This window comes from Callionymus lyra, chromosome 19 (genome assembly GCF_982586985.1).
Source record: "Callionymus lyra chromosome 19, fCalLyr1.hap1.1, whole genome shotgun sequence".
Lineage (NCBI taxonomy): Eukaryota > Metazoa > Chordata > Actinopteri > Syngnathiformes > Callionymidae > Callionymus > Callionymus lyra.
The window spans coordinates 16,413,563-16,427,856 of NC_141836.1; the positions used below are offsets into that span (position 1 = coordinate 16,413,563).

Here is a 14,294-nt window from a genome sequence, read left to right on the forward strand (position 1 = left end):
TATAGCAAACATTTAGGTGCTCGGTATCAAAGAATAGTTTAATAGTTTATGATTTATGATATGAATGCATCTGTTGTTGGTTACACACCACTGAACGTTTGGTGCAAAGACTGCAAAACGTTTATATTCAGATCTTTTGATTATATTTAAAAACACAGACATTCAACAGGATACCTTACTATAATATTAAATTGAAATTTTTTTTGAAAGAATTACATTTTAGCCCACAATTATCAGGAAATAACAAAAGTCCTGATTTCATATATATCTAGATCTATATATATAGATCTATATATATAGATCTATATATATATCTAGATCTATATATATAGATCTATATATATATCTAGATCTATGTATTTTGTATTGAGGGCTTGCGAAGAAAAACAATTATTAAAAATATATATATATCCGTAAACATCCAGCATTTTAAACTATAATTATCAACCAGGATAAATTCATTAAAAGGCTGTTTATTTGGACACTGTCCACTGAATTGAAGTGACTTCAGTAAAAAAGAAAAATACAGCTGCATAAACAGAGGGTGGAAGCAGCAAAAGACCCAGAAGCTGTCCTTCACAGACACAACATTACATAGAACACATGTAAAAACATCTCGAGAGCCTCCAGTATGAAACTGGATAACAATGTCAACTTAAACAAGGTGCCCGATCCCCCGCATTCCTCATTTGACAATATTTTTTTATTACAACTTTGCATTTCAAATATACACTCACTTTACACATATGACATGCAAAGAATGTCAAAATAAAGTCCCTGCACCAATATCTCTTTAATGTACAATAGAATATAGCAGGAAAATACAATCGAATACTTGCAGTTTTTGTTCCTTGAGTGGGGTTTGAATACCACTTCACAGTGTATCAGCTTTATGTGCACTCTGCAAAATTATTTCAGAACTGTAAGTTCAGTCTTTGATATGTATACGACTTCAATGGCAGCCTGGTGGGAAAAGAACATATCAACAACATATTTTGCCATTGAATTTACTCTAACGGTGACCTTTGGTTGCAGCAGGAAACATTTGAATGATCCAAATTGCTTCTGTCGCATGTGAGACTTAAATATTTGGCCAGTTAACACTGGAAATAAATACAATCAACTTTTTTTCTTTTTTTTAAATGTAGAAATATAAAGTCACTTCACAACAATACCACTTGTGTAACACCACTTGCGTCACTGGTTATTTTCCAGCCTTTAAAATTCACAGTTTAGAGTTTGCAGCATATACAGTCTGTTTTCGTGGACAACAGACAATCCGTTACCAAGTTCGACAAGGTCACCAACACCGCTGGGGTTTTAGAAACAAATAAAGAAATCATTGTAGAGCCTGCAATTCAGGATGTAAATTTAATCTTGCCCTTCATTTATTTTGCACTATAATTTGTGACACATGCAGGATTTATTTCTGATCATTTAAAAAAAATGATAAAAGCAAGATTAAAGCAGCAGCAGGTTAAATTCTGAATTCATTATTTTTTCTCATTTCCTGTAATGAATAGTTGGATTTTGAACAATAGAACTATCAAGCTATTATACTACTTGTTCAGAGAGTCTCTGATTGTCATGTGACTGTTTTAATATGAAATACTGGAAGTTTTTGTAGTTGCCAAGAAGATGACACGACAGAAGTGTTTCTCTCAATTTGTAATGTACACAAGATTCCAGAAACACTATTTTAACTCTGAACACGAAACTTACTTTATTTATTTTAAGTTAAAAAAAAAAAAATTATATCCGAGAAAATGGCGACAAAAACGGAACATATCTTGGTGCAGTTGAGTTTACATTTTAGCTCACTATATTCTCTCAAAGCTAGTGAAGGCCACATCAAATAAAAAAACCCAGTGGGCTGGATTTGACCTCCTGGCCTTGAGTTTGATTCATGTTAAATGGATTAAATCGAGACTAAGCACTAAGTGGAAAATATCTATATATGCATTAATATTAAAAGCGTAAAAAAATAAACTTTTGAAAAGTGTCATAATTGGCATTTCAAACCACGAAGGGACGGGTTAGAGTTCAGCATGGAGCCACTTTAATATTTCTGATGTTCTCTTGATATGCAAGCGAGGAAATAAAAAGGCGCTGCACGTTGACAATAGAAGAACTCTTTCACAGCATTCACGAACTGCCAGTTGCTGAACGAGACGGTGGCATATAAACAAATGGAAGCAGTTAGAAACTGACAGGCTAATGCATGTCTAAACCCTGCAGTGAAATATGATGTTTTCCTGGCTATGGATGGGAACTTCATTTCTTAAGTCAAAGTGTTTTCTCTGGAAGTAAGGCTAAAAAATTCAATTAAAACTGTTTGGGTTAAGTATTTTATATTGGTAGCTTCAGTTCGAACCCTTTGGCTGTCATGACTTGAGTTGTTTGCTTTACTTGAGCGGGATTACTTTTCCAGCCAGGTGATACCATCTGCTGAGGCCCTCTCCTGTGGGCTTAGAGACATCACATATTTATACGTATAATGCCGTCATGTTTATGTTATTTCTGTAGGGCGAAAATAAATCCTGTGCTAAATATGGTTGGCCACTTCTGCAAGGTGGTTCAGGTTGAGTGTAAATTTATTCTTGAGCAGACACTGCTGGGGAAAAAGAACAAACCTGAAGCAGTAACTCCAGAAAAACACATTCTGACATGGTTCTTTTGCATAAATTATAGCAAATTATTCTTTTTGTCATCCAAAGCAAAGGTTGAAAAGTGGTTTCGCTGCTCAGCTATTCAACGAAGAACTGCATAGAACTGCAATCTGTCCGCGCACTGAGATTGGAAAAGAAAAATGGAATTATGATGATGCGGCATGAAGTCATCAAGCTAGATATGTCGGAGCAAATTTAACAAACGTTTTCCATTGCTGAGGCTTTTTTTTTTTTGTGCCTTCCCATTGACGGATCTAGGGCTGGTGGGGGAGAACAATGCTTAAAAAAAACAGTAGCAGATTCTTGCATCACTAATTCACCTTAATATTGCAGAAAAATATATTTTAATCTTTTACACTTATTGATTAAAAAAACTCTGAAATTATATCTAGATATATGCAGTATTTTTCTTTGTATTATTCCTTGTAGACATGGAGGCTATATGAGGCACATTATAGAAAGAAAATACTGTACATTCTGTAGTGAAGTACAAATCCACCACCGACCTCAAAAGTATGTTGAGCTTAAGTTCTGGAAATGGAGGAAATATTTAGTTGTAGTTGCAATACTTGAAGAAATTGTATATATTTTTGCAAAGTAGTCCATCATGAGGTGGTTAAGATATTTAGCTGAACATTTGACACGTTTCTTAACACATACAGTTTAAAGTGATAAAAATTTCAGTGTTTCCATGTTTGAGAAAAGCCTACAAAGTTGTTTGGCGCGTTGGTCATAATTTCGTTTGGCATCACCAAAGGGTAAATGAGGTATATATAAAGACGAAAGCCATGGCTCACCATGTCAGACTAAGACTAAAAACGGCTTTTTGTATCATGCTTAAATGATCCTGGTTCTACGCTCAATGTTAACATCATAGTGGCACTTTTTTCTTGCCAAACAAACTCCCAACTTGTAATAAATGAATAAAAAAACGCAACATAACTCCTCGTTATCTCACTGCAAACGGACATTATGGATGAGTAAGATTTCAGTCTTCCATCCTCGGTAAGTTCACAACCCTGCGTTTCACCAGTTTGAGGCGTGTCAATAAATACGTCACATTAAATACAGTACTCTTAAGAAACACATTAAAGGTATCACAGTCCAGCTAGACCTGATGACACTGATCATGTTTGAATTGTTGCAGGACTTCATCATCCTGTTGGCTTTTCGGTTCAATATTGGCAGTAATAATATTTGAGGCTTAAACGTAGATCGTTTCCGGTCACTTCTCCTTAAAGGAAGTCACTTTGCATCTCGTTGGAGAGCTGACTGACGGCGACCTCGCTGTGTTGCGACCCTTGAAGAATCCTGGCAGTCTGCTGAAGCTTGTAGGCTGACGACTTGTTTCTTTTTTGAGGGTCTGTCTCGATGCAGTGTTTGCACGTCTTGTGGTTGTCTTGAAGTCCGTTGGAAAACTGTACCGAGTTGGACTCTTCAGGGTGTTCAGGCTGACCACAGGTTCCCTTCTCGGGGGAACTTTGCTCCAACAAACTCCCACAGATGGTCTGTCTGCAGCCGGCGACGGCCCGACACAGGAACTTGCGGAAGTTCGGCTTGAAAACCAGGTAAACGATAGGATTGTAAAGGGTAGAGGACTTTGCAAAGATAGCTGCCATTGCGAAAGCCAGAGGAGGAACGGCTCTGGTGTCCCCGAACGCCGCCCACATGGCTACGACAGCATAGGGGCTCCACGCTGTCAGAAAACCAATGCATACAGCCACAGAGAGCTGGAAAGAGGAGGCACAGAAATGACTTCTTTGTTGTGTAAAATAAGGTCAATGGAATTCCTGAACTCACCTTAATAATTAGAGTGTGCGCATTGGCAATCTTGTTTTGAGGGGACATGTGCTGCTGCACAGCCTGGCGGGAGCCGCGGACGGTCATCAGGATGAATATGTAGGACAGGAATATCACGATGCACGGCACGATGTAGCAGAAGAAGAAGAGGCAGATGATGTAGCTCATGGCCGCCGAGCTGACGTTTGGGGCATGCCAGTCGATGCAGCATGCTGTGCCATATGGTTCAGCCCCGTACTCCCCCCAACCGGTGAGGGGTCCGATGGCAAACACTCCGGCGTAGCCCCAGACTCCAGCAACCAGCAGGTGGGCGTGGCAGTGCGAGAACTTGTTACCTGTGTCGGAAATGAAACAAGAGGGAGATGGAAGGAACATAAATGAGTACTTCAGCTTGGTTTTTTTTTTTATAATGTCCTCAATAGTCCGGACCCCGAAGTTATTCATACCCAGAGCAAATTTTGACTAAAAGTTAGTCAAAAAGGTGTTTATTTAAGTGTCTCTTAAACTGATCTTTGACCTCTATTGTACTAATCGGTATGTTTTTTTTTTGTTTTTTTTTAGCAAACCCTTTCATTGAAATATTTACAATAGAAATATCTTAAGCCCTGTCCACTGAAAATACTTTTTCTGGAGATGAAATCTTGTTTACTATAACCACACCCACTCTGCTGTGATTGGTCAAGCATCAAGGTTCGTAAAGCAGCCTTATCAATCCCAAAATCTCCACCTCCAAGTGACTTGTTGTATAAACAAGGAAGAGTGGGATTACAGATGGCTGGAGAAGGAGTTAAGACAAAAATTGCATCATAATGGGCTCCGATCTTGTAACCTCTCATTCGCCGAGATTTCAGACTGGTTAGAACTCTTTTTAAGTAATGTCAAAACATCATGATTTCATAATTTGAAAATTGTGAGAAAGTTACGTTTTCACAGTTGTCCTTTAACTAATCACACATTCTTTTGACATGATTTGTATAACTAAATATTTCCTTAATAGTTCATTACTTTTATTCAGCCAGCAAACTACATTAAACATGATGGCTTTTATATACATTTGATATACTGGCAAATCCAAAGTTGAACACCTATCCAAACAGTCCAAGCTGTTCGAAAGCTTCCCAACTACCCATATTATTTTAGAACAGTTTTAATCAACTCAACAAGTTTTCTGCAGTTGGTTTGAAGAAAAACAATGGTTGAAACACAGGAGCTCTCTGAGGACCTGCGGCTACATTTTGTGGTTGCTCACAAGTCGGGGAAGGGCGGATCTTTTCAATTTCCAAAATACAAATTTTAATATTTATTTTGAAATGTTGGTGAATTGCATTTTTTAGCGATCTCCCCTGTTGTCTGACAGATAGTGGGTGTGGTTATGTGGGATCTCATATGACTTCCATTGTAAAAAGAATAAAAATAAAATAAAATGGGAAAAGAAAGAGAAATATCCAAGCGATATTTCACCTCATGAGTTAAGGATGATGTAACGAAATGTGGTGATCAGAGAGATTAGCAGCTGGACTGAAGTGAACTCTGTATAGATGAGAATCTTGGATTCTGAAGCACAAATGTCTAAGTTTTCTATACCAGTTTTGTAATCGTCATAAATGATTATTGTGGAATATTAGACATGCACTGAGGTGACGACACATCTAGATCCCTTTTCATGCAGCACAGTAAAGTCTTGTTTTAATAATTGCTCTGGCTAGCACTATTTTTTATACACCATTGATATGATTCACATGTAAAGGACCAATGTCCTCAGAACAACTCAGTCAGATATTTGTCTCAATTGGCAAAAGATGTCGCTCATCATGTCATTTTGTAATGTGTCTGTAAACAAAGATACAAAATAAACCGCTTGACTAAAATTACTACCAAACATGCCTAGATATGCACATAAGCTTCACTTCAGGGTGATATTAAAGTAGCGTGTATTCATAGTGGAGATTTTAGCGGAGGTAAATTCCAGCATCTTTCTAAAACAAACCGACGCAACACCAAAAAAGGCTGAGAGATGACGATATGACCACAGAATGTTACTTGAACTTGCATCGTCTGACTTCAACATATCAAGGAATTTAAATGGCATGTGCACATCCCTGAAGCAAAGATTCTTATTTTCTTTCATGCGCCTCTTTAAAGCCTCCAAATGTAGCAAGGCCCCCTTAAAAATACCAGAGACACCTATTTTCAAAGTACTTGAGTGCCAAAATATCGGAGCATCCTTTTTTAGGAATCAAATTCCTTCTAAGAGTAGCTATATAAAGATCAAGACTGAATGTTTTTTGTTATATTCTACATTTCTTGCTCTCTAAGAGTGTCTGGTTTGAAAGATATCAACATGATATTTGGTCTGCACTTGAAATTTAACCAATCTAGCCTACTGTTTACATCGATTCAAGACGAGGGAAAAATAAATTAAAATGTGGGATCTATAAGTTCAATCTTGAGGAAAAGGCATAATGGTATTAATATGCAGAATTTTTCACTTGGCAGTGAAAAATAAAGACATGTTAAAATGAAGTATATCTCTGCTTGGCCCTCATTTGATCCAGATGACTGCGTACAAGGCTCCAAATCTACAATACCTTAAAGCCATTTTCGATTAAATGCCAGCTCGTGCGGTTCAATCGAAGGCTATAGTCGGATGATTATGGTTGGATGACTTATTGCATGCTTTGACCTGCTCATGTCACAGATGTCTTTGAAATGATGTCACTCATGCCTCAGCTATTGAATCAAGTGGGATTTCAAGGCTTCAATCTCGTGTCTTCCCGTCTTGTGCGAGTGTCGGGGGTAGAACACGGTCAAAGGTCCTGATCCGCACTCTTATAATTGGTCGGGTGCCTTTCCTTCATCTTGCTTGCATTACTTAAATGATTTGTCTATATATATATATATATATATATATATATATATATATATCTTTTTCTATAGAAAAATGTGTTTTTATCCAATATCTGTAACATCCTGCCTTTGCTTTATCAGCAGATGATAACTGCTGGTTGCAAAATCTACTGCTACTGGAAACTCGATGTAAAATTGATTTGTGTGGGACAATTTTATCCTTTTTTAACTTCTCACACATGGGTTAAGACACCCATAATCTGACAGATTGCAGCCCCCCCTGCCCCCCTCCTCTCTCTATGTATATACAAAGTGTACATTGTCCTCCCTTAAAATTATGTTCAATCCATACAATAAAATAACAATATTATTAATCATTTAATTCAAATTTTATAAGAAACGCATATTTTTGGAAACAAAAGTAAAGTCCATTTAGACATTTGGTTTGATCAACTAAGAGTATTCAGAAGTAATAGCTTTTTTCAAGCAAGTTGTTTACTTTATATCTTTAAATGATTTTCCATATAAGAACTGTTATAGCTAAAAACTCATTAAAAAAAAACCCATGTGTTTTTACTTTTTTTTTTAAATTTTATTTATCCTTACATGAACTAGATTATTGTTAAAATGCATATTCGATGCCTGTAAATCTGGGATGTCAACCTCAAAAAGAGATTTGGCCAAAAACTTTAGATGTCATTGTAGAACGGCTGTATATTAACCAAAGTCGTTTAAAAGGAAGGAAGGAAACGAGCAAGATTACGAAATTGTACTTCTATTCTTGAATTCTCAATCCGTCCTTATTTCTGTTTATCCTTCTATACACTTCCATCAAATTCCTCCAACATCAGTTGACTCTTATTGGAAGTCACTGTATAGTATAATCTTCTAATTCTTATCTTAAATGTTAATATCTTTAAGGAACACAATAACGTTTATATACGTTTATGTGGCCACTGACACTTGAGTTTGACATTGTTGCTCCAAATGAACAATGATATAAAAAATATGATGATGGCATACGATGCCTCGTATCATATGATTTCCAAAATCTCATTTGGCCTCTGATTATATTATCTGTTCGATGCCTAAATCTAATGTAATCATCTTTTCACAATAACTTCTAAACCCACGATCCTTCGCCGTCGCTCCCTCTGAAACCAGATTCCACTTCTGCAGCAAAACATGTTCTGTGCAACAAAGAATTTCATCTACATTGTCCTCCTTTCACACAAAGCCAGTTGTATTATTCACTTTTACAAGGACAGTCCTTCCATAGAATACAAGCGACGTTAACGGTATTTTGTTGAGTAAGAAAAATATGAATCAGAAACTTTGAATGGATGGAAAATATGTTAAATCGTGATTATTTACTGTTTAAGGCCTAATTCATAAAATCCCATTCAAGCTGCCCCCTGATGATGAGCTGTAATTTGACTTTGGTTCAATCAAATGTGTTTTTATTCAAGTTGCTACCCTTGAGCTAATTTCATGCAGCCCGTGGTCTAACATTTTCTTTCTTAAAAATCATTCATCATTTTAAATGCATGGCAATTTATGTAGTTTTTTTTAAAAAAGATTCTGATCAAAATGAAAATTAATAGTGACATCTTTCTGTAAAGAAGGTCTTAAGTGCTTAACAAATGTATCAATGAGACAACGCTGCTTGTTTTCACAAAATATGTGGCCCTCTTCCAAACATTTTGGACACTTTTGCTATCCTCTGTTATTCTTGCATTACTGTGTATATCAGAATAAAAGAGTTGACTTTAAAAAGGTAGGGCTGTGTATTGGCAAGAATCTGGAGATACCAGACAGATCACGATACATGTGTGACGATACCATATATTGCAATATGTATTCTTTTAAATAAATGAAACTCTTTCTGTCTTTTACAACAAAGAAATGAACAAATGCTTTCTCTAATCAAATGTGAAAGTGCTTGTAGAAAAGTGCTTCTCAAAATATTAATAAAAAATGTAAATGAGTATTCACAATGCACAGTAAAGTGCATTAACATCTCAAACAACCTGGAGCAATATCCAGTATCTGACAGTGTTCAATTTTTCAACTTAGTAAAATAATGGATAGACCAGGCTCCAGCAGCTTTCAAAGCTGTTTCAAAGCCAAAATGAGTCCAAACTTCAAAGTTTAGTCATTGCTGCCTTTTCGTAAGATTTGTCGTTACGTTGGCACCGAGGAAATGACGAAAGTTAATGTCACCAACTAGTGGCCAGAGGCTTAATTGCAGCACACAAATGAATAAACGCCATGAATATTGAATGACTTTTATACACACTATTGAAACATAAACCATAAAACAACTTTGAATTAAAATAAAATGTTATTTCAAAGTTAAATATTATATATGTTAAAGTTGTATATTAAATATGGATACATAATCAGGAAAACGCGATAAATTGATATATCAATATTTTTCGCTAGTACTTACTAGCGCTGAGCGCTCCTGCAACAGTTGTTGAAGACCATATAAGTGACGATGTATAACGACTACAACTTTTTAAAAAAACGGACTCAGCCTTGTCTAAATAAAAGTGCACGGCTCTTAAGGTGACTCATAAAAAAACAACCTTTTGAGATGAGTGTCTCTGAAGTGCACATCACAGAGAAGTTGAATAGGTTTATCGACGGATGAGTCATCCTAGTTTTGGGTTGTATTTCTGGAGCGAAACAAACGACCTGTCAATCAGAGCATCTCCACATTTTCAAACACCAGCAGCAGACTATCTGGAGGAAAACTCGTTCTTGACCAGCGGAGTCGTCCGCTGACTCACACACACACTTCAAACAAGTTGTGTACTCTTGTGCGAGTCTTTTCTGGTGTGAATCACTCTGACTCGCATAATTATTTGCGCTCATTTGCATTTCAAACTGTTTTATTTATGAAGCTCAGGCTCTCCTGGGTTTTCACTTTGAGTCATGAGCTTGGAGACAGCAAAGTACTACACAACTTTGGTCGTCTTTGTGCGGCATTAATGACAAGAACGGATGGAAGGACAAATTTAAGAAGAATCATGACTTACTTTTGAGTTGATACTGTTCAATATTGTATACAATAACCAAAATATTTAAGTCATTACTCTTACCCGTCAGACATTCTCCAGAGCGTCTTACAACCGTAGCATTAACAATCAAGTGCCAAAGAGTAAGAAGTGTTAGGACAGGAGCTGTTCCCTGAAGAGCTTCTTGAAGACCGGCCGGGACACCTCAGGTCTGACGGTCATTCCACCAGAGTGGGGTGACACATAAAGTATTTCTGAATCCTAGCTCAAAAAGTAACCATAGAAATTTAGCTAATGATCAAGGTATGTTGAGGGGTATAGACATTTTATTTCTTAATTTGTTCACTTCTTGGCTTTATGTATATAAACTTTTATTGCCAGTGTTGTAAAAGCAACATAATAATTATATCAATCCATCCAAAGATTTTACCAGAACCTATAAAGGTTTGTATTAATGATTTGTTTCATGTTAAAATTTGCTTTTGCAATTATTGAATTCACTTTTCTAATTCAGGTATACCTTGGACATAGTGTTGCTTTGGTCAATTAAAACAGCCGAAATGTCAAAACGTTGTCTGGATGACTAGATAAAACTTTGTGGAACTATTAAGGGATGTTCAATCCCATTGAAAGAAAGAAGAAGAAGACGAAGAAGAAGAATAAAGAAATAAAAATATATAAATAGTTTTCCTAATAATGATATTCAACTTAAGAAACAAATTGCCTTTTTTAATTAAGATGGACATTTTTACTTCTGGGTAACTTAAGTCGACTTATAAAGTTGTGGTTAATGTGTTTTCTTGAGTCCTTGACTATGACAGAATCTAATCTTTGTGTAGTCCTTGTGTTGGTTATTACAATGAAGACACTTTTATTTGACAAGAACAGCAGTGAAATATACAAATGTGACTGAAACCAATAAAAATAAACATGAAAGATTGAAGCAAAAACGACATTAAAAAATAAAATCTGACAATCTTTGAGCGACGTTCTCACATAATCCTTTTCTGAGCCAATTATTTGTGCATTCCTGCCGTCATTTGTGTTACTCCAGGAGAGACTCCATGATTGTTGAAATTGTATTAGCAAAAACTCCCCGGGACATGAACAACTGTGGAGACGGTCAACATTTGGATTTTATTTAAGCTGCTGCAGTGGATTTGTGTTGGTTTCATGCAGAAAGCTGAAGGTCATAGTTGTGGTTTGAGTCACTTTATGTTGCAGTTTTGGTGTTGCTTTAACAAGCCGCTTGCGCTCTATAAACATAAATTACTTACTTACTTTAAACATATTTTTGTTACAATATGAACCCTGACTTCTGCAACAGGGACAAAAGAATCATAATAACCTTACTTAACACATGAATGAGTGTCCACTAGTTGTTACATAGTAGTTATTAATGCAAAAAATAGCTTGTTAGCAATGAGATTCACTTTATAAAGTCAAAGGCAGGAAAAAAAAAAACCTACATGTTGATACTTTCTTGTTCTATTTAGTTTAGGGTCTTACCGTAATTTGGGCAGCAAACTTTGAGCCAGCAGACGCTGGAGAGAACCGTAAGGTTGGTCAGACTGCACAGGCCAAACAACACCCCGCAGAAGGCGTAGACTATGCAGGTCGTCCTGTTAAACAGCCACCTTAATAAGGGAAGAAAAAAAAAGACGAGAAAAAACGAATGAATATAAAAAATAGGGTCAATATCTAGCATCTATACATGGGTATAATGCATGTAAATGGTAACGTAGCCATTGTCACTTACATATGGTATAATGCAGACGGGATAGCCAGAGGAAACAGAGATAAGGTCATACCCAGGTCACTGATGGCCAAATTGACCACAAATAACTCCGCTGGCTTCAGGGAGGATTTCTTTCCATAGGCCACAAACAGCAAGGTCCCATTTCCCAGCAATGACAGCACACCTGGAAGAAGGTGTTTTAATAAAAGCCATTACATTTTTTTCTTGTCCACCGTCGGTGTGAGGGGGGAGCTAGGTTAACATTGTGTTTGTTGTAACTTACCAAAAACGGCATAGATGGTTCCCATGATGATGTCATCTTCTTTGGATATTTTGGAGATGAGGTCAAACGTCTCGGAGGCATTTCCCATCTGCAATGACAGACATTTTACTTGCAACAATTGATGAATTAATGCTATATCTTGAATATGTAAATATGTTACTATAATGTGTACATAAATCCACATTTGACGTGTCATTGTCTGGGCCTCATTCCGCCGGAAATCCTTTTTTTCTTTTTTTTTTTTCTGAAAATGTCAGAAGAAAGGTTTCAATAAAATGAAATCTGCTGGCTTCAATGTGACATTAATAAAATGGGCTCAGTTTTGATACCGGGAGAGGCTTGTTTTCACTTGGACCTCAGACTTTGCACACGATTCTGATCCGTTCTGATGGAGCTAAACGGGCGCCTCGTCTGTAATATCAGTGACATCATTCTTCTGTTGCCAAACAACGATTTTTGAAGTGGTTCCGAGGCCATCTTTACCTTTTTGACCGGTGTCTGGCTACATCTGTAGACTATGTTCGTCCGGGCTGAATAATCATTTTGCGATGAAACTCCAAGCCCTTTAGTCTACGAAGGCTAACATGCACTCGCTTCTCAGTCTGGTCAACCATACCCCTTTTTATGCAAATTCAGGAGTGAATGAGAATTCAATAAAACAGGAAATGAAAAAAATATATACAATATATTCCTATTGCACAGTGTGTGCCGAAAATTAAATGAGTGTTTAAGACCTACGCTGTTTTTTGGAACCACACGGTTTTTATGTCGTAACATTTTTTTTATTTGACTGGGTGTTGACGTGACTTCTACAGCTAGCCTGAGCCACTGGACACTATATGTTCTGCGTCTTTTTGCCCATTAGTTTAACTTTTAAAAGCCTGATGTTTAAGACACACAGTTGCTCATTTCTTTCCAACCCATCTAGACGAGTCTGTTGGTTCAGAGTCACCGTTACTTTTTGTTGTTTCGCAATCAATTCTGAGATTATCACTTTTTAGTCCATTTGATTTTGTGATGCTACAATGATTGAACCTTAAAATAATTGACTGAAAGAGGTGTGTTGCAGAACTAACGGATTATTGTGTCGAAGATAAATTGTTTATAACCTTCCATTTCTGTCGAGCTAATTGTCTTATTAAGAAGCTCTTATTTCCCCTATGTTTATACATTCATTTGTATTAAGCAGTTGCCCTTTAACGTCATGTTAAGCTTTCTACTATTTTCATTTCATGCTTCAGAACAATGAGGCGAGTGACTGACAGTGTTGATGGTATCCGGGTTAATCACTGGAACTGACATTTGACAGCTTAAGTCTCCCTTCCAATCTCTTGTACTACAGACATGTAGTAGAAAAGAGGACGAGGGCAGTGGAAAAGAATGACGGGCTGAAGGAACAAGCGAAGGGTAACTTGAATCCTATAAGAGAAGTTGTCATTGTCTGGAAGGAGAACGGATTGATGGAGTTTACTCAAGCAAAGATGAAAGTTTTTTGAGTGATGGGACACATGCTGCAGCCACACGGGTGTAGAGGAGACATTTTCATGGCGCCATATATGCATCTGAAAATGGTTTAACATGGCCTTCAATGTGGTTTTGTGATTCAAAGACAATATAGATGCCTGTACCTCAGTGTCTGAGTTGTTACATCAAAAATCAAAGAAGTCATTTGGGGGAAAAAGTTTAATTAAGATCATCTTACTGCCCAAAAATGAATATCATTTAAAATGGGTTTAAATTAATTTATCTGAAAGGGAACCCCTGGGGCATCTAAAAAGGTTTGATCGTCTAGCGAGGTGTTTGAATCCATTGAGGACGCGTGAGTGTTATTGACGGTGTGCCGGGAACACAATTATCCTCCTACAAAGCAAACCAAATGGATCCAGAATGTTCTGACTTTAAAGCACTAGAAGTACTTGGTCATATTTAAGAAA

General features: G+C 36.8%; 1 protein-coding gene across 1 annotated transcript in view; it reads right to left on the reverse strand.

The window, feature by feature from the left end:
• Positions 1 to 421: 421 nt before the first annotated feature.
• Positions 422 to 14,294, reverse strand: part of opn7b (opsin 7, group member b) — a 42,373-nt gene continuing 28,500 nt past the window's right edge. The window contains exons 2-6 of the mRNA XM_087780797.1: positions 12,361 to 12,448; positions 12,099 to 12,261; positions 11,849 to 11,976; positions 4,470 to 4,804; positions 422 to 4,399 (exon numbers count right to left, since the gene is read on the reverse strand). Coding sequence (XP_087636923.1) covers positions 3,905 to 4,399; positions 4,470 to 4,804; positions 11,849 to 11,976; positions 12,099 to 12,261; positions 12,361 to 12,448 — 1,209 coding nt within the window. The 3' untranslated portion in view covers positions 422 to 3,904. The remainder of the gene's footprint in view (positions 4,400 to 4,469; positions 4,805 to 11,848; positions 11,977 to 12,098; positions 12,262 to 12,360; positions 12,449 to 14,294) is intronic.